Consider the following 27980-nt stretch of genomic DNA (forward strand, 5'->3'; position numbering starts at 1 on the left):
CAACTCAGAGTCTATTCCAGGAGTAGCCAAGTCTCCATAAAATGTTTATTTATCTTGAAAGGTGAATGCTTATTCATTGCATAACACCCAAAGACATGGTTCCTCCTCTTTTTTCCTCCCTAAACATCGTTAGATAGTTAGATGACCAATAATTCTTAACGGTGTCAGTAGAGTCAGTGAAAGGATTGGTTCTGCAGAGACATAAGCATCCCAGTACTATTTGTAGACTGGCTGGAAGGAAACTGTATGGAGGATGGGGTGTGGAGAGGTGTGAGCTGGGGAGAAGAGCCTGAAATTTATGACTGAAATGATCTGAGTGTGAGCAGAAAATCTGGGTCTCCCCAAATATTCGCAATTCTCAGTACTTGCAACGCATCCGACACCCTAAAGTAGTTATCCTTATGCCCGCTTGTTTCAGTTTTGTGTTTGGGTCTGTTTGTGTGCGCGTTCGCCCAGATGGAGTTCTCCTGGCCGCAGCGTGGGTTGGGTGTAGGCGTACATATGTACCAGGAGGAATTAATTACATATTGAAAACATCTGCATTAGCAGCGTCTGCAGTTCGCGCTGCTCCTGTCGGGATGCTCGGCTCTGTCCCTTGGTGTTAGGACCACTCGGAAGACCTGCCTGTCGGACTCCTGATTCTGGTTCCCAAGGGGGGCCGGAGCTCCCGGAGCCTGTACCATCTCTTGTCTGGAGGGGAGGAGAGGCGGCTGAGAGAAGGCACCCGAGCGCAGGGGTGGTGTTTCCTGCAGCTGGGGGGTGGGGGGGGAGGTGAGGGGCGCCAGGGTTGGAACCGGGTTCCGCGATCACCCCGCGAATTCCCAACTTCGGCCCCGCCTCCAGCCCGGGGTGGGGGAGAGGCGCGCGCCCCGCTCCTCGCCCCCGCCCCAGCCGATGGACCCGGGCCCGTGGGCTCCTTCTCGCGGCTGTTTCCCCGCGAGGCGAGGGCAGGGCAGAAGGGCTGTGACAGCCAGAGGGGTACGGTAAGGAGGAGGAGGAGGCGGCGGCGGCGAAGGAGGAGCCGGGGAGGGGCCTGGAGCCGCGGGGAGAGAGAGAGGGGAGGGCTTGCCCCCCCACCCCACCGCCGCCCCCTGCCTCGCCCGCCGCCCCGCTTCCCTGGCGCTGCCGGCGGCGGCGGCGTCTCCAGCCCTCCGGCCGCGGGGAGATGCTGCCCCGCGCCGCGCCGCGCTGAGGCCGTGCGTGCGCCCGCCCGTGGCCGCGGGGCTGCGTGCTCCGTGCGCGCAAACACAGTCCCTCCATGTGAGCTGCCGGGCGCCCGGGAAGCCCTCCGAGTCCCGCTGCCCAGCGGCCGGCTGGGGAGCGCTCGCCCGCAGCGGCAGCATTAGCACCGCCGCCGTCCCCGCGCGCGCGCTCCCCCCATCTCCTGCATCCTCCGTTCTTCTGATTTTCCGCCTCGTCCCCTGGTGATTTTTCTTTTTTTTTCCCTGAGAAGGAGAGGGCGGGGTAGGAGTCCCCTCCTCTGTTCCTCCCCCCGCCTCCCGCTCCCCCCCCCCCCGCCTCCTTTTTTTTTTTTTTCCTTCTCGGTTTGAATTCTTTCCCCCTGACATTGGTTCGCAGAGCAAGAGGCGAGACAACACGCGCGGAGGGAAAAGGCAGGCTGCGATCGCCCTGCTGCTCCGGACTGGAGCCCGGACCGGGTGAGCGCAGAAGAAGAAGGACGCAGGAGGGTCTTGGTTTTTTCCGTGGTGCCCGAGGACGGCCCATCGCCCTCCGAGAGACTGACGGACGGACGGCGCCTCTCTGCAGCGAGCCTTTGGAGTACCGCGAGCCGGGAGGCGAAGGATGCCCGGGGCTCGGGGAGCCCGCTGCGGGGCAGCGCTGTGGCTCGGGCTGCTCGGCGGCATCTTCTGCAGAGCCTGGACGGCTCCCGCCACGTCCCGTAAGTAGCCCTTCCGCCGCCTCGCTCTGCGCTGGAGCAGTTTCAGTGCCGCATTGATGTTCCACCCGCCCCGGGTACCAACTCCGAGGAGGTGCCTTAGCAGGTCTCGCCCGGCTGATGCGTGTGTGTGTGTGTGTGGTTAGGTTGTCACGCACTTGGTGGCCGCTGCAGCAGGGGAAAACTCCAAACCCCGCGCTCCGGGCTGCAGGGAGAGAGAGGGTGGTTGATGCTGGTGATGTTTCTAGAAAGTTGTTTGTGGTCATGGAGATGGGTTGGCGGCCGCTTGGTTAGAGTGATACAGTGTCGGTGACGGCTGCTTAGGAGTTCTCTCTCCACTTCGGTCTGTTTGTGTAGACGGAGTTCATTGCCTTGGGCTTAGATAGGTCAAGGGAAGATGAAAAGTGAAACCTTGGCAAAAATAAGTTTATTTATGGTTTTAACTTTAAATGAGCACGGCTTCGGGAGTGGGAAAGGAGCTTATTTTGAGCAGGTTGGGCACATATGGACTTCTGCTTGTCACCCCCACCCCAAGTTAACGACCGTTTACTACTTGTTTATTAAAATGAAACACAGTGAATATAGTATGTAACAGAAATCGCTTTAATTTCCTGGCAATGGAGTGTAACGCAGTCTGGAACTTGGGACAGGCAATGCAAAATATCTCTAATGCAGTAGTGAACAGATTTCTTGAGAGTTTTCTGAAAAAAAAAAAAAAATGATGCTCTTCAGTATGTTTATCTCTGTGTGTTTTAGCTAGCTTTTTCTGAAAAAGATTGTTCATTTGTTCGTGAGGTTAGAAAGAGTAGGAAGCAATGGAAGATTCCAGCCCATCTTCTGCATTGCTTTAGAAGTGCGTATTTGTGCATCTAGAGAGGAAATGCATGAGCGCTCCTTTGGCTCAGAAAGAGTTAAGCACCAGAAAGATTGCCTGTAGGATGATAGGGTGATATTCATAAGAAATACTTGTTTCTGAAAATGAATGAGTTGTTAAAGAGTCATCATGGAGATTTTAGGTTTTGAAAAATAAGTGTTTTCCATGTAGGAAGAAAAGTTTAGCGTTTTCCAGAATTCATATGTGAAGTATCTCTATCAGATCCTAGGATCCGTTAAAATATCTTCATCCATATGTTAATATTAATGCTCTTATTCCAGTGTATAAATATTAATAAGAATAAACATTGAAAACTGACTTTATAAGTTGTGCTAAAAAACCTACTAAGTAGTAATATCATATGATGATCCAGATTTACTGTTTTGACAAATTTTCCCAAGTACAGTATTTGATTCCCTTTCATTTCAAGATATCATTTCAAGATAGAGAAGCCACTAAATGGTAATCTAAGTTTGTAATGAACTTGAAAAAAAGTTTTACAGTTTTTTCACAAAATAGATTAGACATAAAAATGTGATATGTTATTAATATTGAATGCCAGTTTTATAGATTTAAATATAACTTATGCAGCATTAATGCTCAGTATTCCATAAATATGTAACCAGCTACTGAGAAAACTATTCTGATGAAATTTCAGTTTCCATGTCAAGGTCTGGTTATATAGAACTAGTTGCCACTTTTCTCAGAAAATAAGCTCATTACCAAAAAAAATAAAAAATAAAAAAATTAAAAAAAAAAGAAAATAAGCTCATTATACATGAAATTTGTTGTGTTCACGGACTCAAGGCCCTTAGAGCCAGACTTTTTTCCTGAGTTCTGTACTTCATTTTTCTGTATACTTTAATTATAATGGATCCATCTGAAAAATTCATGTGTCAAGAATGGCTTACATGCAGTCATTGGGTTACTATATTTTAAGAACCGAAAAGTTGTCATTTCCTACATACATTCTTAGTTCTTATAACTTAGAATTTGGCTACAGGGAAGAAGAGAGACCATTACTTTTAAGATAGATAATAGTTTTGTTCAATTATTCAGGTTTATTTATTTAACTCTTATTCCTCATTTTTGAAAAAAAATGTGTAATGGTTTAAATAATATGATGTTTTCTTTTGTTTGAATCTGAGTTGTGGGACCAAACTCAGAGTTGCCCCCATTCTAGAAATGAATTAAACAATAAGAGTGATTTCAATTTTACTGATTAGAACGAGTGTCACATACTCAGTACTTTAAATCTATACTTCTACCCTTAATGAAAAGTTTTGTTTATATAATATATGCAGCTCTGAAGAAGTTTGAGAGTTAAATTCTTAATACTAAAAGCCAATACCCAAAAGAGAGAAAAAATGGTTAACTACATGAATCTAAGATAATGAACAACTCAACCAGGAGAGGTCATCACAAGACAAAAAGTAGTCTGAAAACCTAAAAGTAATGTTTTTATTTGGTACCCATTTAAAAAATATGATGACTATGCTAAAACTTATGGTTCCCAGATAACTTTCTAATATGATGGATGTTTTTTGGAAGATATGGTTAATATTTTAAAATTTCATAACAACATCGTTTCAGATATGCATTGGCTTCTGGCTTATTTCTTCTTCCCTATTATTGAACTGTATATACGAAGGCTGTTCCTGTTAATACTGTCTTTTTTATAACTAAACTAAAATAAACTTTAAAGAAGCTTATCTCTAGGATTAAGTGGAAATGGATTTTAATTTCTTGGCAGATAGTGGAAATGAGCTGCTGCTGAGCCAATGGCATCAGAGAACCTTGCTTCTTGTGAATGTATGTGCACAGGGCACATATGTAAAGTTTAAGTTGAATATTTTACTCTTAGGGAATTGCATTTATTTGAACACATTTGAAAGACCCTGGCAGTACAGTTCTAAATGATGAGAAGCTTGAGCTAGCATTTAGTGAATTTAGTTTATTCTTAAAGTATATTAAATTTTGACTTAAATAGTGCTTTCTAATAAAAGTTGCTTTGCATTATTTTATATAGCCATTAAACTATAATTTCACTGACTGGAGTATTTGAAAAGTGTGGGTTCAATTGATCAAATACTTTGTAGCAAACATGTTTTTACTTATATAAGCACAAATGTATATAGATATTTATATATACATATGTTAAAATCCTTTAAATACATTTTATATAATATGTGTGATATAAAATGTATAGGGATACAATATTATTTAATATAGATAATATTATATATTTATTATATCTAAAATATATGTGTATTTATATGTTTTCTAACAAGTCTCTCAAGGGGTTTAAGTTGCTTGCACATTTATAGATAGATCTTTTCATGTGCAATTATTTCAAGTAACTAAATAAACAATATTAAAACAGTAGGAAATTTGTCTTTTTTCTCTGTTTAGTTCACATGCCAACCTTAAAATGGTATCTTTTAAAAAGTTGAATTAAATGTAAAATATATAAGTAAACGTGAAAGCAAATACTATTAGTTATACTGAGCTTGAACGTAGTAATAAATTTGTCTTAATTAAATGAATTTAATTTAAAAAGTGCTTTAGGTCAGTAAAGTTCATTGATTGAAAACCTAACATTATTTATTTAATCCAAACCAATGAAAAGAAAAATATTATTCACTCATTAGAGATAAATATATGATCCTGATTTCATTGTTCAGGAAATTGGGATCTTTGTCTAAATTTTCTCTTTTAATATCGATACATGGAAAAAATGAGTAAAAAAAGCAATCCACAGATTCAATATAGTTTTCATTAACTTTTAAACAAGTATAAGCATACAACACATCATCTTTAGACAAATAACACCAAAGTTGTTTGATGTATATCATATATATTTTAAAATCACATTTCTAATATTTTTTCTATTCTAATTGGCAGGACATTTCAAGGTCTATAACTTCTTTGAGATTTTAAATCACTTCCCTTAATTATAAATTCTTCCAGAGAAAATCTTAATAAGTCTTTAAAAGTGAACTAGTAAGTCATCTTGTTTGATGTATCCTTTTCATGATTGAAACATAAAAAGAATTCGATGTACCGCCCCTTGGCTTGCTTCTCTTTTTTAAAGGAGATTTTATTTGTTGTAAATGTGGTGAAGAATAAGGGGAGATTCTTACTTCAAATCTAGTGGGTGATTATCTTAAAAATATTAAACACAGAGAGAACCACTTCTGTATATTGTCTCTGTAGTGATTGATTTTAATGGAATAAAGAAGCAAATGGGTAATTTCAAAGTTTTCCCTTATCTCATTGATTTGAGAAGTGTTTTAGTTTATCATTTATCCCTGTGTGCTAAGTTAAACAATAGAGTGCATAATAATTTAAGCCTCAAAGTCTACATTAAGGAAATAAAGGGAATGCTATATTTATAATCAGTGTCTGAAGTTGAGTGTTTGAATGTTTCTAGATAAATACATATTATAAGATAAGTAGGTTGTCGAAAACTAAGATATATTTCTATAATCATCTCCTATTTGGTCATGGAAGAAATTATGTGTGTAGTTTTTCCATGTTAATATGTAAGAATAATGATAAAGTGATCTTTGTATAGGCTTTAGCTTTTCAAATGAGACTGATACAAGAGAATACTTCTCAACAGAATGATCAGTTAAAACTGCATCTTCCCATCTCCTGGGATCTTTAGAACCTGCCTGTTTTAGTTCTGACCAACTAAAGAGATTGTTGGTATTTGGAAGTGCCCCCTCTTTCTCTGTCCTAATGTTTTCTTTTATGTGGAGAAAACTGCGCTTATAACCTTCTTAGCCTCTATCTCTGCTGTTCACTCATCCCACTCCAGGTTAGGCGGAGTGACTTAACCTGTTAGGTGGCTTTGGGAGAAGAACCTAGTTGAGCCCTTCCACCTGCTTTCTTCCAGGCTCTCTGCAAAAGGTGTAGTAGGTTCTACTAAAAGACGTGTCAGAGTAGGCTATGCCTCTGCAGTAATTTCTGTGGTAATATGAGGAGTCTTATGATGGTCAGCTCTTCCTATGGATAGAAGGCCTGTTTAATTTCAGAATTAAGGTTAATGCATCCCATGGTTGCCACATACTGAAGCACTTTTCTTCCGTATCTGCAATTATTACGTAAAGGGTGATATTTGCTCTCCATCTGCGACTTCTTTTTTAATCTAGAACTCAGAGACAGAAAGGAGTGATGTTTATTGTCCCCTATCAAGCCCCAACATATTAAAATTGCCAGTAATAAGCTTATATAGTACTGAACTAAATGAACATGGTTAAAAACTAGCAGTGACTTAAGACTTGTTTTTCCTCCTGGAGGTTGAGTTGGAGAATTGACTTACTGCAACTGTGATCTCCAAGCTCCTCTATTCATTCCTTCGTATCTGCATGGTTCTGTTAGTGATATTTATTTTATAGAGACATTTAAAAGAAAACCATTTGTTTATCTGGGGTTAACATTACCATTTAACACACACATCTTGGTTATAGACTTTAGTAGCTCCACATTTCAATTCCATGCTGTCCATTTAAGCATCAGGTTAATTTGACGTGTCTTAAGTCGGTTGTTTCTTCCTAATTTGTGTTCCTACTACACAGTCATGAAGAGTTGGATGATTTGGATCAGTTATTCTACAAAAGAAACAGAAACATTTGGACTTTGAAGACAAAGTTGACTGATTTCCTTGATTGTAAATTTCGAAAAGAGCTTGTTAAACTCTTACTTAGTTCATTTTGGGGGTAGACTATTCATAATAACAGCTTGAAGTAACTGAATTTTTTATAGCACTCCAGATTTTAAAACCTCCCCTGATAGTAGGAAATCTGGAAATAAAGATGTATTCGTTGGCTCTGAGTTTGCTTCTGAAGAGATCACATTTTTGGTATACTATAAAAATGCTGCAGAAATACAGGCAAGCTCCCGAGGGCCGTAGTCAACATTTTCCTTATGATTCACGTTTGTTTGAAATACTCTCGTAAACATACATAGTGATATATTCTTTAATGTTTTTATATTTAGGAAGGAGGTAAAATTAGTTCCTGAGAATATTTCGTATCAGGAAAAATGATCCCCAAAGACATATAAGGTTCTTCTTCCTGTTTGCAGTTCACCCCTTGGTGGGTGCACAGTCTCACTAATCCGTTTGTATCATAGAAGAGGGTGAATGAAGGTTAACCTTCATAAAGTCAGGCTCCCTGACGTTGTCTTGTGTGGTGCGTCTACACTGGAATCAAGTTATAAAAAGTTTAATTAAATTCAATAAGTATTTGCTCACTTCTATGCATTATATGTCATGTTGAAAAAAGTACATAAAAAGACAAATTTTGCCTTGACTCCTAATTTTCTCTTAGCCACTCTAACAGTGTTAACTAAGTCATTCAATTACGAGATTGTTTAAAAAGGAATGCACAGGCAAAGTAAGTACCTGTGCTCTGAATTAACAAAACAACTTATTCTGGAGTGAAATAGTACCATGCTTTGCCAAAGAATACATTTACCTGTAAGAATATTCTTTTAAAATGGAAAGTGTTTATCGTTACTTGTAAAAAATGCAGACTCACACAGTTATTGTGAACTAAGGTAAATTGTATATTGATTAAAATGCATCACTCAACTCATTTTACTAGGTAGTCATCTCTTACTTAATGTGAATCAAGTTATTAATCAACCTTATAAAAGCAAATGTTTACTTCCATATCATATACTCAGTAGATGATATACATATTGTGCAAAATATGTGAACAGAAGGACTACATGAAAAAAAAATCAGCCTAATTATGTAATTTTAGCATATTTTAGGGATAGCATGTGTTTAAAATTTGGTAATTACACATGAATAATTTCTTCATTAAATTACTTAATTGTTAATAAATTTAAGCTTGAAATGTATATAATGCCTGTGGTATATTTGAAACATTTTTGAATCAAGCAAAAATATATCTGGAAAATCATTTATGAATGTCAGTTTTTCAAATGATTAAATGAATATGTTATTAGTTTAATGAATTTAATGTCAGCTGATCTAAGAACATGTGATCCAGACTTTTTTTCCTCCCTGCACACTCATGGCCACAATAAAACATAAGCTTGATGCCATCATCAAGATAGTGCTGCTAACCTATTGTGGCATTTTTTTCTCAGTGAGTCTGAATATGGCCACAAAATCAAATCCTTCTGGACACAATCAACCAGGTAACCACATAAAATCTCATCAGATTTGATCTATAAAATAAAACTTTATTTTTTACTTATGTAGGTTATCATCACTGGAGGTTTTTCAGCTGACTTTCGTTAATGAGAAGCTATACTCGTTACTTAAATTAAATGATTAATATTCAGTGTTATCATGTGGAAAAAATATTTTTATGTCTGTTTTATACAGTAGAAGAAGTTGTTAATGGTGGTGATGAAATCTTCAAGAGTACAATTTCATCGTACCTGATGCATGTCTGTAGTATATGTGAAATTTACTCAAGTATCTTAACATAGGCATGTCAGTTTCTCATGGCTTGTTTAAAGTAGATTCTAGCATTGTTGGCTATCTGGAGTATGGAAGTAAGAATAACCATTTTATTGTGTCAGTTGACAAAGATAATTCTGTCAAAGATATCAGTGTGTCATAATTGGGTATTTACATTGCTTCTACTATCTCCTGCATTGGAAGGCAGATTCTTTACCACTAGCGCCACCTGGGCAGCCCCACAAATATAAACAGCCTCCTTCAAATATTTATATACTGATGTATTTGTGTGCAATTGATGTCAAAACTGGAAGGCTTGTTCAACAAGTATATATCATTTCTCTAATAAATGTTTCCTGATTGAGTTCTAAAAACTCATAACAATTACCTTTTCAGCACCAATCAGTTAGTGTTCTTTTCCAGAACTCTAGGCATCAGTAGAGATTATTATGCTTAAAATTTTTTTCCAGTTGACATGAATACTGATATTTGTCGATTGCATACTGCAGGTCAAGCGGTACTCTCTAGATGTATTGCTGTGCTGTGCTTAGTCACTCAGTCATGGCTGAGTCTGAGATCCCATGGACTGTAGCACCCCAGCCACCTAAGTCCATGGGGACTCTCCAGACAAGAATACAGGAGTGAGTCGCCATGCTCTTCTCCAGGGCATCTTCCCAACTCAGGGATCAAACACTCCATTCCAGTGAATTCTCCTGCATTGCAAGCGATTTCTTTACTGTCTGAGCCACCAGGGAAGTATTAACTCATTTAACACAACAGTGCTCCAACTTGCTGATAAGACAGTGAAGGCAGAGAAGTAAAGTAGCTTTCCAGGCCACTTGTATGATCTGTCCACACAGTCTGTGCTCCTAACGATGGCGCCACTGGCTAGGTGAAATATTAAGTCATTGATTTCCAGTTCTCTATAACTGAGTTTCAACTTGCATCTAGGCAGTATTTTAAGGATTAATTACCTGCTTATGTAGAGTTGTAGGGAAAAGAATACCTGTCATCATAAAGTTTCTATGTCAGTGATAACATTGAATGATAATAATGGAAACAATGTTATTTATATTTTAAACCTCTTCATAATGAACTGATTTTACAATGGAATTCTATCTTGTGAAACTATTTATTTAAAGGTACAGAAAATATTTTTTAAAATGTTTTGTCAGATAGGAATAAAAGCTATTTAAAACTGGTCTTCAGGAAATTTTGCGGTATGTATCCAGAACTGCAAATATTATTGACGTTACCAAAGGTTAAAAGTTGATACCTCTGTCATCTATAACCAGTGTTTTGAGGATGAATTTCAAATGATAATTAATCATAAAACTTTTCTTGAGAGTCATGTCAAGAGGAAAACTTCTTTATCTTTAATGGGTATGGGAAATTATTTGTCTCAAAAATATTTGTCAGTTCTAATGCTTAAAACCTCTTGTACCTATTCCTCTTTGTCCATCCCTGTGACCACAGTTCTAGTTAAGATTTCCAGCATTTCCATCCAGACATTAATTTAGCAGCCTCCTAGTATGTCTCCTTGCTCTTAATCATTCTCCTGTAGTTTATCATTGATACATATGCCAGAAATACTTTCCCCAAACACAAATCTTGTCATGTGCTCCACTTCTTTGGCTCTTGTCTGTCCCTTTGATGTAATCTCCCCTAACCCAACATTTGCCCTCCAGAGCCTTGCCATACTGCAATCCTTGCAGCTTCTTCAATACAACATGCTGCTTCTACTCACATTTCTTTTATGCTGTCTTACATTCTGTTCCCTCCTTCTGAAATGCCTTTTCCTATTTTTATATGCTGATATTAGAAAAATCTAACACATGGCCCAAACCTCAGAACTTTGGAGCAGACTGGGGGTACCATCACCTCCCTGTGGTGATTTGGTCTAATTGCAGGCAAAATATCAAGAGGATGATAAGCAGTTCCTTTGCTATTTGGACTTATAAGGGGTAGACCAATGACAGATAATGTAAGTTATCTTCAATTATCTAATGTTAGAATGAGAAATTACCCAGATTGCTGACACGCCGTGCAGTGATAAGCACAGATACTTGTTTATCATTATTTATACATGAATATTAATCTATCAAGGGAAATAAAGAAACCATGCTGTGTCAGCTCTACAATGTCTCAAACCCTTTTGCTACATGGCTCTATTTTATAGCATTTTCTGTACTTCATTTAAGCCATATGGTTGGTCAGACTCATTAAAAGACAAGCATGAATGCCCTTTTCAAAACACGCTGTTTCAAAGAAATACCTGTAATCTACATGTAAGTTGAAGACAGATGTCAACAAAATAATTATTGTGCTTAACAGGTACTTTAAAGAGAGTGCCTAAGTTGTCAAAAAATCTTGTAAATGATAGAGTAGTTGCAGAGAAACTTGATAATTGCGTACATTTAGCCATGGCACTCCATCCCAGTACTCTTGCCTGGAAAATCCCATGGACGGAGGAGCCTGGTGGGCTGCCGTCTATGGGGTCGCACAGAGTCGGACACGACTGAAGTGACTTAGCAGCAGCAGCAGTGTATATTATCCAGCATATTAGTTGATATTGTCAAAGTTGCTGTGGGATGTTCAGTGAATTTCATTTTGATCTTTAACAGAACAAGAATATTCTTTGATGAATACAAAAAATAATCACTTATATTCTATGTGTTTATATTTTGAATTAACTCTTCCTGTCTGTACATTTGAAACTTTGTACATGCTGCACCTCATCCTTAAAGCATCCTCCAGCCTTGCCTTTTCAAAGTCTGCCATCCAGCTAAACCTGGTTAAAAATTTGTAAGCTTTACAATGATTCTTCAGCACTACCTGCTGATAATACAAGTGACTCCTGTTTAACCCCTGGTCTGCATGGGCACAGCCTACACATATATGTGTGCCATTGTATCAAAAGAGCTAGACTTCAGTGTATATCTTTTACCGTATATGGCACTGTACTAGTTGCATTGAATTATCATATAAAATTAAACAGTTACCTCTATTTTGGAATGCTCAAAGCATAAGAGTGCTCAAAAAATTAAAAACTCACAGATTTCACATTTATACAATTTTACTTTTATCAAGTTATCCCATATACTAATACATAATCTACATTTACATAAATTCATGCCATTAGTTCTCCTGGGCTTTAAGATAATAATAGCTTAGTATCTACTCTATAGTCTATTGCTGTAAAGTATTTGAAGACAGATATCATTAAGTCTGATTAAATTTTAAGTCACCAGTTTATAGATGGCCAGTTAACATATCAAAGATTAATATAGCTGTTAAGAGAAAACATTTTGATTTATATTTACTTATAGCCCTCAAATGACCTATCACATTTCTGGGTACATAAACATAAATAAATATAATCTGATTGAACTGATAGATGAGTTCTATATATAAATTATGCAAATAGCTAGATTGTAATGACATGTAAAGATTTCTTTTATCAGTTCTACTGATATTTCTATAGCTAAATGCAATGTAATCAGTAGTATAATTTTAATATATTAGTTACAATAAAGTTTATCTGTAAGTAATCATTCTTGTCTTATAAAATACTGCCTTAAAATGGACTCATCTGTATGAACAACAATAACAACAGCAAAAAGTAACAGAGTATTAAAAGTTATTTTAAAGCCTAATTTACATCTTTTATTTTTTTTAAATGGAAAGGCAACATAGTCTTGAATTTCAGTTTGTTGTGTGTTCTTTGCCCAAAGTATATTAAGAAAATATTACTGCAATTCGAGTAGTCTTCATATCATGGAAACATGCTTTAATGTTACATAATTATTGTATACAGTGATCTGAAGCATTTCAGTTTTACAGAAAGTATATCATTATTAAAGTGCATCATTATTGCACATTTTTAGATGTGAAAAAATTAGAGTAATATATCCAAATTTAAAAGAGATTTCAAATAGTGTAAATAAAAATGACACGTTCTTCTATTAAATTGACTTCAATGGAGCTTTCTGTAAGAGGCTTTCAGATCTATTTGTTCATTTTATATGTCTATAATTATAGTATTTAGAGCGTCTCACACTGTGTTTGTTTCTACGTATTGAACTTTCAAATGACAAATGTACTAATGGTGGAGCCAAAGACAAATCATGCTAGCAGCTGAGTTACTGGCCTGTGGAAGTGGCCTGTGACAATGTCGCCTGAGGAATAATTAAAAAATAACTACTCAGAAACATGCATGAAGATTAGCTTGTTTTGGAAAATTAGTGACCTAGGTCTGGACCTAAAATTATTTCTCATTTTTTTATTTGTTATACTCTTACTAATCTTTCATGTAACACATTCAGTTTATAAACTGAATGTTTATAAGATGAACATGCTAATCTTAGTGGGAAAGATGAATAATAATATAATACCACTTGAGTCAGTGATTCCATCCAACCATCTCATCCTCTGTTGCCCCCTCCTCCTCCTGCCTTCAATCTTTCCCAGCATCAGGGTCTTTTCCAGAGGAACTGGCTGTTTGCATCAGGTGGCCAAAGTACTGGAGCTTCACTTTCAGTGTCAGTCCTTCCAATGACTATTCAGGGTTGATTTCCTTTAGGATGGACTTGTTTGATCTCTGTGCTGTCCCAGGGATTCTTGAAAGTCTCCAGCCCCATGCTTCTGTAAGTCATACATTTTATTTGTTTTTTTATCTCTCATTGCAAAATTGTTTTCACTATCCTTTTTTGTAATATTCAACCTTAGCAAGTTACCTTAAGTCTCTTTTATTTATTAGGTATGTTAGAATTTCAATTAAAATTGCTCGGTCACTCCAGAGGCAAGTTTGTCAGTAAGTGGTTAACCAGATCCTCTCTGTTACAACTTTATAGTTGGAACCTAAAGAATGAGAAGGAGCTACATAAGGGAAGAGAAGAGGAGAAATGTTCCAAGCAGAAGAGAACAACTCTACAGTCACCACATTGGCCAAGTTTGGATGTTCCTCTGATTGGGATGTAGTTCATGACTTTGGAATGAGTCTTTTGTAAAACAGATGAGAAAAAATAAAGTTTTGCAAGAGTGAATAACGCTGCCTGATAGTTTATCAACAAATAGAGGGAAAATACATTTTTGCTGGATAAAATAGAGAATACACATATATTATCTTTAGTAAGAGAATAATGTTTTACCAGTGTTGTTAAAAATAAGCATTAAGAAACCTTACAATTTATGAATGAAATTGACTATCAGCCAAGTCAATTAATTTATGACAACCAAGAATATAAGTGGGGAAATTATAGCCTCGTCAATAAATGGTGTTTGGAAAACTGGACAGCCATATGCAAAAGGATGAAACTGGGCCACTATCTTAGCAACATACACAAATGTCACCTTCAAATGAGTTAAAGACTTGAATGTGCCACCTGAAGCTATAAAACTCCTGGAAGAAAGTGTAAGTGATAAGCTCCTTAACTTTGGTCTTGGTGATGAATTTTTAGATCTGACACCAAAAGCAAAGAAAGGAAGTAGGATGACATCAAACTAAAAAGATTAAGGAGCCAAGGAGCCCATCAACAAAGTGAAAAGGCAACCTTCAGAATGGAAGAAAATGTTTGAAAATCCTGTGCAGTATTTCCTCTTTATCCACGGTTTCTCTTTCCAAGGTTTCGCTTAACTGAGGTCAGCTGCAGTCTGAAAATATTAAATGCAAAATTCCAAGATAAGCAAGTGGTAAGTTTTAAATAGTGCACCATTCTGAGTAGCTTGATGATCTTCCATGCCTTCCGGCTCTGTCCCACCCAGGACATGAATCACTCCTTTGTCCAGCACCTCCTGCCCCTTAAATACTTAGTAGCCAACCTCGCTATCAGATCAACTGTCCCGGATTCAGTTTGCAGCACTGATTCTGGCAGTGCTTGTGTTCAACTTACTGAGGTTGCTAAGACCTACAGTAAGAACAAGTCTTCAATACATACAGAATTGTACAGAAGGAAAAAGAAATACATGCTGGTTTTTATGCTGGACCTCAAATTGCAAAAGTTATGGACCCTCTGTTACAGTATATTGTTATAATTGTCTATTATTAGTTACTGTGAATCTCTTATTATGCCTGATTTATAAATTAAAGCTTCCCTATATAGGTATATATAGGGGAAAAGCATAGTATGTTTAGGGTTGGTACTGTCTATGGTTTGAGGCATCCACCTGAAATCTTAGAATGTATTCCCTGCAGATTAGTGGGGGCTACTGTTTTCAGTAAGGGGTTAATATCAAAATATATAAAGAACTCACGGAGTTCAAGAGCAAAAAAAAAACAAATCATCTAATTAAGACTGGACAGAGGATCTGAATATTTTCCTGAAGAAGACAGAGAGCTGGAAAGCACATGAAAAGATGCTCAGCAACAGTAACCATCAGGGAAACACAAATCAAGAGGACAATGAGCAATTCCCTCACACCTGTTAGGACGATAGTTATCAAAAATATAAGAAGTAAGCTGTCGGTGAGGAAGCAAAAAAAGAGAACCTTTGTGCACTGTTGGTAGGAGTGTAAATCTGTGCATTTACTATGGAAACCATTATGGGCATTCTTCAAATAATTAAAAATTGAATTACTCTATGATTTAGAAATTTTACTTCTGGATATTTACCTGAAGAAAATGAAAAGACTAACTTGAACAGACATATGCCCTGCTGTATTATTTATAATAGCCAAGATATGGAGTCAACCAGAGTGTTCACTGAAAGGAGAGTGGATAAAGAAGATATATTAATATATCACATATATAGTAGAATATTACTTAGCCATAAAAATACTGAAATCTTGCCTTTTTGCCACTCAGGGTAGGACCTAACGGATATTATGCTAAGTGTGGTAAGTCAGCGAAAGAGAAATACCATGTGATCTCACTTATATGTGAAACCTAAAAATCAATAGATTAATAAATCAAGCACGTGGTTGCAGAAACTATACTGGTGGTGGCCAGAGGTGGGGAGTTGAGGGCATAGGCGGAATGCTGAGCTAGATCGCAAGGTACTCACTTCCAGTTATAGAATAAATAGATCATGGGGATGTGATGTACATGGTGACCATAGTTAGTAACACTGTATTACATATTTGAAAGTTGCTAAGAGGGTGAATTTTAAAAGTACTCATCACGGGAAAAAAATTGTAACTCTGGTGATGAAGGTTAACTAGTTTGTTGTGGTAAGTGTTTCACAATATTTACAAATATCTAAACATTTTGTTGTATACATGAAACTCATAGAGTGTTATGTGTCACTTATACCTAATTTTTTTTTTAAAGAAAGAGAACATCTTGCACTCTATGAATGAGCTACACTATCATCCAAGTTGGGTGTCTGGAATAAAAAGCATATATATTACTATACATAGACTATTGCATAAATTACTATTACTGCATAGATTTGGGTGTAGGGTAGGTGGGAATAAGGTGTTTCTTCATTGTCATTTAAAAATATATGCCATTTTCTAAATTATTTGGAAAACTTGATCTGTTTCTGTTTTGCTTTGCTTTTTTTTTGTAGTTTTGAATGAAAAGTAGTTGAAATCTATTTTGGTTTTAATCTGAAACAGTAAATTTGGCTAGGTGAACTTCACTGAAGTAAACAAAAATCAGAATAATCTATAAGTGTTTTATGTTTGTATGTATGCAATTTATTTATGTATGTATTTGTTCATTTATTCACCACCTATGAATCTTAGATTCAAGGGGTTGTCTCCGTGTCAGCATTCATAACTCTGTTATTATCTGTGGCAAGATTTCTCTACTGTCAAAGCTGAATTCCTTAAATATGTGAAATAATATCCTTAAATATGTGAAATAATATCCTTTACTGTGAAAGGATATCTCATCCTAGAATCTCCTAAAATAAAGATCACTGTCACATAATGTTCTATAGTCATTGCTGAAAATTATTTTTCTACTCGACACCTGCTCAAATGTGTTGACATTAATTTGGTGAAAGTCTGAATTTTTTATAAATAATTTATATATTATTTTGGAAAAGTATCAGTTAATGCTTATTAGCACAGACTTTCATGTAAGAAAGGCTGGATGTGGTTGTTAGTTCTGTTCCTCAGTGACCATGGACAAATTATCTAAAATTTGAGCCTCAGATTTCTGATATTTACAATGATGAAATAAGAGTACCTTCATGAAAGGCTTGCTATAAGGATTAAGGACAAAATGTGTAGTGAGTGGCACATCATGGTAGATTAATTTTAATAATTTTGTTATTTTTTAATGCATTTGATATTTATTATACAGTGTTTATAATGCTAGACTATGTAGATATTGCAAAATTATGTGTGATTGTTGCAGACATTTGTTTCATAATTTAGTTGGGAAGCTGACACTTACATTTGGAATTATTAGCAAAGGTAAGACCAGTATTTATTATTTAATTTTCGTGTAATACCACATGTAAATGGTCAACAAGGGAGGTAATATCTCATTTTCTTAATGAAAGAATTAACTGAAGGAAATCGTGCATATATCATCTATATTAATTGAATTTATAATTTGTTATAGGTGGCAATATAAGTGGAGCTATACACACAACGATGTTAGTACTTAAAAGTCATTTGTTTTAAAAGTATACTCTTGTTAAAAAGTAAGGGAGAAATTGCTCAAGCAGTATAAAATAATTAATCTATTTAGGAGAGCCCATTTTACAGGGTAGCAGGCATTCCATTACCTTACTCACAAATGTTTCTGAAAACCCACAACATGTGCAAATTAGAGAGCTTGTGGGCATGAGGAGCATACCCAAAAGCATAAACATTTTTACTGTAACTTGTCAGCCATATGGGCAGATGGTGTAAAGCTTGTTTTCTGAAATGTGATGGAAAGTATAAAAAGAAATTTGACAATTTTTTTTTCATTTTTGAATTTGACTATCCAAATAGCTAGAAAGCTGGGAAATCAGTGGTATTATTTTAAGACCCTGAAAATCAGTGCCCAGGATTTTTGGAGGTTCAGCACTCAGCTGAAATTGTTTATAGACATGTTTTCATTATTAATGGAAACATCTGAGTGTCTATTAAAAAAAGATCACTGTGGTAAGCTCTGGAGATTATGAAAACTTTGGAGACAGTGTCTCTGTCCTGAAGGGTTTTATACTCTCTATGAAGGTAGAAAAAACTTATAGTTTAACTTTTTAAATAAGCAACTTTGCCTATACTAAAAGCTATGTAATTTCTTTGCAAAGGCCCAGGCCAAATTAACAATTATGTTTTGCTACATTAAGGTATGAACTGAAATGAGAGGATCATAAAACTGATGGAGAGTTAGTCACTAGAAAATTATACTATGCGACATAGTCTGAGATCCTGTCAATATTTCCTAGTGAATATGTCAATATTTCTCTGTGACTCAGGTGAGCCCTGAGGCCATGACTGGCCCGCCAGGTGATGGTATCTATCATTTTCTGTCTGACAGTGGTAGAGTATATATATTAGATATTTATTTTTTCAATTTCCAACTTCCTGGCCATAGGATATCATCAACCATCTTGGAAAATATTTGTTCCTTCGCTTCCTCAAATTTTGAATACTCTTTTCAGTAAAAGGAGGTGGATTTATAATTTAATTTATAGAAACAGAAGGACAAAGGAGAGAGTGAAAAAGATTAACACTCTCCTTTTACCTCCGGGAAATTTAAAGCAAGTCCGGAGTTACCTCTCATGGCTTTTTATTACCTGCGTGTCTCTTTTTCTTCTGCCTACTCTTATCAAACAGGAAGATAGATAAGTTGAGGTGGAAGGAAACTGGGTTATAATAGTGAAAGAAAAATCACTGATCTTCATCTGTCAGGTAATAAAAATGAGCAATAAGAGAAAATATTCACGAGTGTTGTGTATCAAATGACTTGTTGTTTCTCACCAGACACCAGGATATTAGGCATAAAGAAGTTAAATGCTGCTTTCTCTTTGAAAATTAAATTCATTATTTAATATATTGACACAAAACACATTTAAATCTGAAAGAAATCAAGGACAGTTGAAAAATAGTACATCCAGAGTTGAGGAAGGAGTGGAAATGTTAAGTGAACTAAATGCTTTAACATATAGTTATATGTGTACAATTTTCAGAAATGTGTATCAGTTTTTATAATTACATTCTAGTCAGTATGAATTGCCTAAAAGATTTTAATATCAAAAGGAATATTTGTTTCATTATGCAAAAATATTATTTTGTTCCTGGACAATATTGTCTACATGAGAGATCATTTCAGACTCAGAAACATCAATACTAATATTTGCAGTAATTCAATGATATTTAGCTTAGAGAATTTAGGTAAGGAGAGAAATAACTTTGATCATTTAATACATGGATGTATATGATTGAAGCAGCACTTACTCATTGAATAAGAGGCAAGTTCCTAAATAATATGTTTTCAAAATGTATTGTTTATAGCTGACTTTGAAGAAGTATATAATATTGAATGTAATTATGATATACTTTCACATAATAGTATCTTATTGATATTTTAACTCAATAGTTACAGGGTATTTGCAGTTATTTTTAATGTGATTAATGGTTATATGCCTCATATTTTTAAGTATTAATACATCCCACTGGCATTACTGTGCTATGTATATACTTCAAAATTTTTCTCACTTTAGTAAGATTTAGTTGATTGCGATATACTTTGGGAAGATAATGGTTGAATTGTATGCATTTTACATTAGGCTATGTATGCATAAATGCTAGCAAGTCAAAGGATTGTTAGAACATACATCTTGTATTCTTATTACATTTGATTCCATACAAATTATTTGTTTTTAAGGAATGTAGTATTAAAAAAAGGTTATTTCAGAATTTGAGTAATGCACCAATTCCACAAAGGGCAATATAGAACTTGATATGTTTTTATACTGTTAGTATCTTTGCAGCTTAACTTTTCAGTGTTGACCACACATCAGAGGCCTTCACTTTTGACATAAAATAAAGCACAGCCTCCAAGTGCTGGATGACTGTGTATCTGAAACAAATGCAAATAGTGTCTATATCTTAGGTTATAATCTTTATCTTAGATTTTAGTCTATGCAAAAAAATGCTCTTAAGCAGATGACTGGTTTACTTAAAATGCTTGCCAGCAAGAGGTTGTACGTGAATGCTTGTTGGGCATTGAGGACTCGGCAACACTGGCCATTACGGGAGCTGGTGCTGAGGAATTTGATGTGAGAGAAGGAACTTGAGAAAGTAGCACTTCTTACCATTTAGACGCACATGAACCCCCTGGCAGACTTGGATGTAGTTGCCTGAGGTGGGACCTCAGACGCGGCATTTCTCACAGGCTCCCTCCCATGTGATACTGAAGCTGAGCAGTCCGTGAACAACATGTTGAGCAGCCGGGTTTTGAACTTGACATCTGTAATGAAGGATGCTATAACAACCTTCTCACTAATTCTGAAATTAAGAAGCACACCTAAATGGGGAAAATTGGAAAAAATGTACATTCATTATGTCACATTATTAAATATTTTTTGTGTTAATAGGGCTTCCCTGGTGGCTCAGAGGTTAAATCTCTGCCTGCAATGTGGGAGACCTGGGTTCAATCCCTGGGTCGGGAAGATCCCCTGGAGAAGGAAATGGCAACCCACTCCAGTATTCTTACCTGGAGAATCCCATGAACGGAGGAGCCTGGTGGGCTACAGTCCATGGGGTTGCAAAGAATCGGACATGACTGAGCGACTTCACTTTCACTTTCTTTCACGTTCACACTTGTAGTCAGTGATATAGTTGGGGATAAAACATGCAAAAAGTGTAAGTAAGTGGGTTAGTTGGATAGTCTTGCTCAGTTTTATAATCTCTCTAATTTTTAGTTTTACATTTATAACTTTAAAGAATTGAACTAGGTTACCTCTAGAGCCCATTACAATTTTTAAAAATATATAATTCTAGTTTCCAAAGTAAAAGCAGAATGGAGTGTCTTTCCAAACCTCAGTCTTGCTTTTGTCTCTAACAGGAGCTTGCGGATAGAATCGCAAGGCTCTTATAAAGTTTAAGTGGTATTATTCACTTAAAATGCTTAACAAATTGCTTTACCAAAGACAAATGCTAAAGTAATGTTACATATTAGTAATATTATTACAAAGATTGCTCCTGCTACTGCTGCTGCTAAGTCGCTTCAGTCGTGTCCGACTCTGTGCGACCCCATAAACGGCAGCCCACCAGGCTCCCCTGTCCCTGGGATTCTCTGGGCAAGAACACTGGAGTGGGTTGCCGTTTCCTTCTCCAATGCATGAAAGCAAAAAGTGAAAGTGACGTCGCTCAGTCGTGCCGGACTCTTAGCGACCCCATGGACTGCAGCCTACCAGGCTCCTCCGTCCATGGGACTTTCCAGGCAAGAGTACTGGAGTGGGGCGCCATTAGGAAGATCAAAACCAAGAAAGTGAAGTAACTTGTTTCAGGTCACAGAGATTTCTGGAGATGTGCTAAACAAAACAATAGTAACACAGTATCTGTATAGTTGATAATATACTAGAGATAACGCTTTCTAAGTAAATCTATTCATTAGAAACAGATTATCACAAAGGAAGAAAGAATGTATGCCTTTTTCTGTTAAAACTGGTAGAATCCTACCAAAATTAATCTAATGTCCTTTACCAGATTACTTTTCTCATGTTTGATAAAATGTGTGTATGTACTTTTTTGTTCTAATATTTAATAAAGATACTGTTTACTGGTATGCAAACAACTCCAAGTGATGTCATGCTTGTAAAGCACATATTCATCTACTGACATGCAATTATTATTACTTTATATTATGTCAACTTTATAAATATAGAAATATTTCTCTATGTGAATAGATGTATAGAAAAACAATAATATTGATCAAGGTGTTCTGTGTCCTTCATAATGCTAATTGAGTGTGGTTTTTACATTGTAGACAACCAAGAATCACTATATAGGACATGATGGATGCCTACCAATAGTCTAGATATCCTCCCATAAATTACGTGGGATTTATGCCAATATGGTGAGTTTTTCCATTTAAAAACAACAATCAGGGTCAGTCTTTCCTATGTAATTGACTTACAAGGGACCACAAAGCATTGTTATGAACATATTTTATGTCTTGTTACCCTCAATATTGCTGAATGCCAGGAACTGACTACAGTGGGAAAGTTAGGGTCAGTGGCTGTAAGTCTTGCATTTCAAAGTTTAGGGGACATTAGTGTGGTTCCCAGGAAGGGGTATTAAGGAGGGTCAGGTTGTGGTCTCCCAAAGGATTTCATCTTGCAGAATTGTAAGTCGGTTTTTGGTTCCTTTGGTCTGGTTTAGTTCTTTAGCAGGCAAAGTCTCCTGAGGAATGTTAATAATGTCCACCTGGGCTCCTTCTCGAAACTTGGGAGCAGGTGGAGGCTGTTGAGAGCGTCCCACCTGTTTTTCCCATCAAGCAGCACTTGCCTTCAGTATCCAGTGGTTCAGTCTCCACTGTTGGGTGTCTCTTGGGTTACATGGCCATGGTTTGATTGAAATGTCACAATAGGGTCACTGCTCATGATGAATTGACATAAGTCTGAGCACAGTGAGCAGGTGAAGCATTTTCACACCAAGTTGGGTGATTTGCAAAAACAATACATGGCTATTTCTCATGTTGGGATTTACAGGTGATTACTAGAGGGGAAGAAAAACAAAAATCTTTCAAACCTTGAAATGGGGAAAATTTAAGATATAAGCCCAGTGACCTATACTGAAGACCGCAGTATGTTAGTTACTTTTTAACTTTTCTGTGGACTTCTGCCATGGAACACCCTTTGTCAAGTCTCTTTAAAACAGAACTGATGCATGTTGGCAGTCTACAGTCTGAATATTGCATTTTGACTTGCTTGGAAACCTTATCTTTAGAACTAATAAATAATCAGTTACTATTTTTAATCATGAAATTGCTCTAAAAGTATAATTTTAAGCATTCTATTAGAGCCTAATATATACTTCTAGAGAAGGTAATGCATTATTTAAATACCCACTTACCTGCCACATGGAAGATAGGAATGTTTCATCCATTTTTAAGGGCATAGTGGGATATTTGTTTCTTTTGAATGTAGTTGGCACTTTTTTTTTCTTTTTCCTCTTCTGTCACACATAAAGAAACAGTACTTGAAAGAAGAATATGAGTCTCTTGTTTATTCTTAATTTGACTATTAAAATATATATAAAGATCTTCTTAAATTGTCATTAAGAGTCTAAGCTAAGCTAAGTCGCTTCAGTCGTGTCCGACTCTGTGTGACCCCGTAGACGGCAGCCCACCAGGCTCCCCTGTCCCTGGGATTCTCCAGGCAAGAACACTGGAGTGGGTTGCCATTTCCTTCTCCAATGCAGGAAAGTGAAAAAGTGAAAATGAAGTCATTCAGTCGTGTCCGACTCTTTGCGACCCCATGGACTGCAGCCTACCAGGCTCCTCCGTCCATGGGATTTTCCAGGCAAGAGTATTGGAGTGGGGTGCCATTGCCTTCTCCCATTAAGAGTCTAAAAAATGAAATAGATATGTAATTTTGTTAAAGCAAAGCCTCAAATTTCATAGAAACATTTGTGAGATTTTTATGAAAAAAAAAAAAAAACATGTATTTTTTTGTCTGAACTTAGTAATTTGCCAAAAGATAGGACCAAGGATACATTTTGTTAATGTCATATAATTACCAGTTAAATGAAAGAATTATAAGTAAAATTGAAATTAAAAAATAAATTATAAAGATTAAGGCAGGAAAAAAAAACACATTCTACCTAAATATATAATTATTTAAAGGATTACTGAAGGATTACCAAGCTGTTTCTTCAAGAACATCATAATTAAATTAATAGTGAGAATTTTTTTGCAGCTTATGCTTACATTTTCTTCAGTTATATTTTGTTTTTACAAAGTATTATTTCTTGTAAATTATGAAACTAGAGCCAGATGTGTGGCATAATGTAAGAAAAGCATCCTAAGAGAATAAACATTCTCAAGTTCTAAAACTATAAAACTTTAGCTGTAAATTGATGACGAATGTCACACTGTCATTTTAGCATTTTTCTTCTGGGAATTCTATGAAGAAATAGGTGTGAAATAATATTTTCCAACTTTCTTTACTCTGTGAAAAATATAATGTATTTTGTGCACTGAATTTTGAAATGGTATGGAAGGTCTGAAGAGTAGAATTGTTGGTAGTCCACCATTGACTTACTAGATATATTCACATTTTTATCTCAAAAATTTTAATCACTTGACGTTTGCAGTTTATTGTTTTGTTTTTGTTAATACTGAGATGTTGATATGTTACTGTGCAGTTTTCATACAAGTGATCTTTTAATTATGCTACTAAAAATATAAATAAGGAAATACTGAAAATATCCATGAAATGAGTTTAGGTCTTGAACAATACAGATAATACCATTCACACATTTTAAGGGAAATTACAGTATATGAGTAAGAAATACAACCTTTGAACACCCAAGTCTTGGAGTCCATTTTCATTTTGGCAAAACATGTCTAATTCTCAGTATTTCTCTCTAAGATACACATTTGTATCTATGTGTGTGTGTGTGTGTGTGTGTGTCATGGGGTGTCCGTTTATTTAGCCTACATTATGAGGTAATTTGTTGCTCGCATAGTTGAAATTTTTTTATAAATGAAACTCACCTCATTGAAGTGACATAAATTAAAAAAAATATTAAAAACATTTGCAAATGACTTGCATCTATCATACTTTCTTGGCTCAAATACAATATAAAATTATCCAGAGTGCTTAGGGATATGGATATAAATATTTATTAAATTTATTATTTTGATTATTATTTCAGTGGCCAATCAGGTCTTTTGAGCTTCTTTTTCCACCACTAAATGGCTTTAGGCCACCATGCTTTGCTCTTTCATCCTATTGATGTCAAAATTCTCTTTTGACTACTGACATTTAACATTAAAAAGGACTTCTGAAACCATTAGGTAAGATTATAGTAGATCTATTTGTATTAGAAGATATATTAAACTTCCATTGCAACAGACCTCTGGATGCCTTGGAGTTTCTTCTGTGCTTATGGTTAATTTTCCATAAAATTATGTGTGGGACATATGAGTTTTTTCATTCATTTTTATCAAAACACTCATTCCTTCCACTGGTCTGTCCCTCCTTTTAAAAATATTTATTTGTTGTTTGAATGTGATAGATTTTTGTATTGGACACCCCAGAGTCAACTTACTCTGTAAAGAAGTCTGTGGAAATACAAGTATTTTATTATCCATGAACATCAGTTTTATCATTTGTGAAATAATTGGAATAGTAATATCTGTTGAGGTGACTGTGAGGTGACATGCATTAAAGTGCATACCTTAGTGAATGGCACAGTGTGGGTATTTCATAAATGTCAGTTTTCTTTTCATTATCTTTGTGTAAAATTTACATGTAATTCATACATGGTTTTAGGGCTCAAGCAGCCCCTATTAGCTCTCTTCCTGTTAGCTCGTTGTTTTGATGTCTGGGCAGCTACAAGAGTCTTCCTCATCAAGTGTAACACTTCCAAGCCTGTCTCCCTACCCCTGTTTAATTTGGTGGGCTGCCTGCTGATTCTCAGAATTTGCCTAAATAGATTCAGCTTCATCTGCTGAAGCAAATCCCATTTCAAAAATTCAGTTTGTGGACAGCTCACTTTGGCAGATGAAGCAGGAAAGAAGATGAGACATTTTCTATGATCTAAAAGGATAGGAACAGAAGCAGAGCGTTCTTGAATAGATCCACAGGTCCACGATCAATGGTGGCGACCACTTCCTGTTCAGTGACTCAAGAAACTGACATGAACTTTGATACTGTGTGGAAAAGGGGAAAAATATTAAGAAAGAGATTTGGCAGAGAAAAAGTGACAATGGTATTGAATTCTTGGACAAAACGCACCAGTGTGCTTTGACATACTGAAACCTCCTACTCCCTTCCTTTCCTCGTTTTTGTCTCCTGAAACTCATTTGTAAAATTATTTCCAGTGTCCTTACTCAACCTTTTAATTACCTACTACTACTAATCCCATCCCCATATTACCTCACTTTGTTGTCACATGTTTCGCTGTCTTGACGTGTCTACTTTCTGTGGTGATGTATTCATTTGATTCTCCTGGATTAACTCTCATCATTTCTATGGCTGAAAATATCCATTCTTTAAGCTGTTTTGACTTGAAGTTGGGAAATCTAGAGCAACCCCAGCATCTCCCATTGTTTCTTTTGGGTGGTTTAAAAAAGATGTCATTTCAGCTCTTCTCAGGGTTAAGCTGAATTTTGTTGATAAGGGACCTTTCACTTAAATCACCTCATATAGTTTATTCTCTATGTAGCAATAATTGTGAGGAGAAGGAAGAAAAATATGCTCTCTTTCTCCTCCCCATGATGAGAACATCTCAAACAATATAGAACCAAAGAGAGCATTTTGGAAACTGGCTGTGCTGTTTTTCTTGATTATAATGAAGTACGGATATTGGCATTAAGGGTGGGAGACCAGGACTGCTAGGAGGTCTGACCGTCTGCATGTCAAGCCTGCCCCAGAAAGAATCTCTCACCACTCAGCGCATGTAAGATTCAAGCGAACAAAGTCTGTTTAGAAATGTCCAACTCTAGAACTTAACTAGAATTGGAATACAAATTTGAAATATATTACAGAGGTGTTTTTTTAATATGCATTAATTGTCTAGATACAACAACTGTGTAAGTTTAGGAAACTTTGTATTCTTTCCAATCATCAATATGAGTTTTCAAGCACTTCAAAAAATCACACATAACAATGTTAGTCCTAGTGGCAAACACAGCACATTTGCCTCAGTCTGTATTTATAGCTATTATATTCACTGTGATACTGAGTGAGTGAGGTTGCTCAGTCGTGTCCGACTCTTTGCAACCCCATGGACTGTAGCCTACCAGGCTCCTCCCTCCATGGGATTCTCCAGGCAAGAGTACTGGAGTGGGTTGCCATTTCCTTCTCCAGGGGATCTTCCCGACCCAGGGATTGAACCTGGGTCTCCCGCATTCCAGGCAGATGCTTTAACCTCTGAGCCACCAGGGAGTAAAACATCCACTACCATGTCTTCTAGTGTGAGAGAACTTGGATTTTTCCATATTGAAATATGCATTGTCCATATAAATCACTTTCCCTTTATTATATTAGGATGTTTTATGTTTGAATTTTGTGCATAGATTAGAATGTAGTGCATTTTATTTCAGGTTTGTAAAAAGGGAGTTAAATGTTTATCCATACAAACATTACAGATTTGACACTGGATTTGACCAAATTGAGAAGCATTGTTTTAGGAATTGCCATCACTTTTTCTGTTTCCCTTTTGTGCACTGGCTTCTTATCTCCAGGTCTGACATAGTCTTTTTTTGAACGAAAAGGTATAACTCTCATTACAAAAGGAAATAGCCGCCTAGTCAATTTGCAATGGAATATAGGGTTATTCTGCCCATCATCTCCTTTCTGCAAAATGGCTCACCTGGATGTTGTAAAAGGAGAGCCATCTGCCCTCTGGCTGGCCAGAGGCAAGCTAAGTTAGTTGTGAAACACTATGAGAAATATTTCTTTCATTTGCTTAGGAAGTTCACATTTGTGTGCACTGTATATTTCAGTAGCAGTTGTATCATTAAAAACTGTAGATTCATTTGTGAGTTATTTTTTTTTTTCATTGTAAGATTATACATCTCAAGAAAATACAACGGCAATGTTTCTTGGCCACATTACATGGTTTTCTTTCAGCATGCAAAGTATTCTGTTGAGTACTAGTAGTGAATTTACGTAATCTGATTTTTCCCTTTATTTTAT

The 27980-nt window shown here is 36.5% G+C and overlaps 1 protein-coding gene across 1 annotated transcript in view; it reads left to right on the plus strand.

Annotated features, from left to right (window-relative positions):
• Positions 1-1287: 1287 nt before the first annotated feature.
• CNTNAP2 (contactin associated protein 2) overlaps positions 1288-27980 on the plus strand; it is a 2325432-nt gene continuing 2298739 nt past the window's right edge. Inside the window, exons 1-2 of the mRNA XM_024991213.2 lie at positions 1288-1424; positions 1579-1900. Of these exons, the coding sequence (XP_024846981.1) occupies positions 1804-1900 (97 nt within the window). The 5' untranslated portion in view covers positions 1288-1424; positions 1579-1803. The remainder of the gene's footprint in view (positions 1425-1578; positions 1901-27980) is intronic.

This window comes from Bos taurus, chromosome 4, assembly GCF_002263795.3.
Source record: "Bos taurus isolate L1 Dominette 01449 registration number 42190680 breed Hereford chromosome 4, ARS-UCD2.0, whole genome shotgun sequence".
In the NCBI taxonomy this organism is placed as follows: Eukaryota; Metazoa; Chordata; class Mammalia; order Artiodactyla; family Bovidae; genus Bos; species Bos taurus.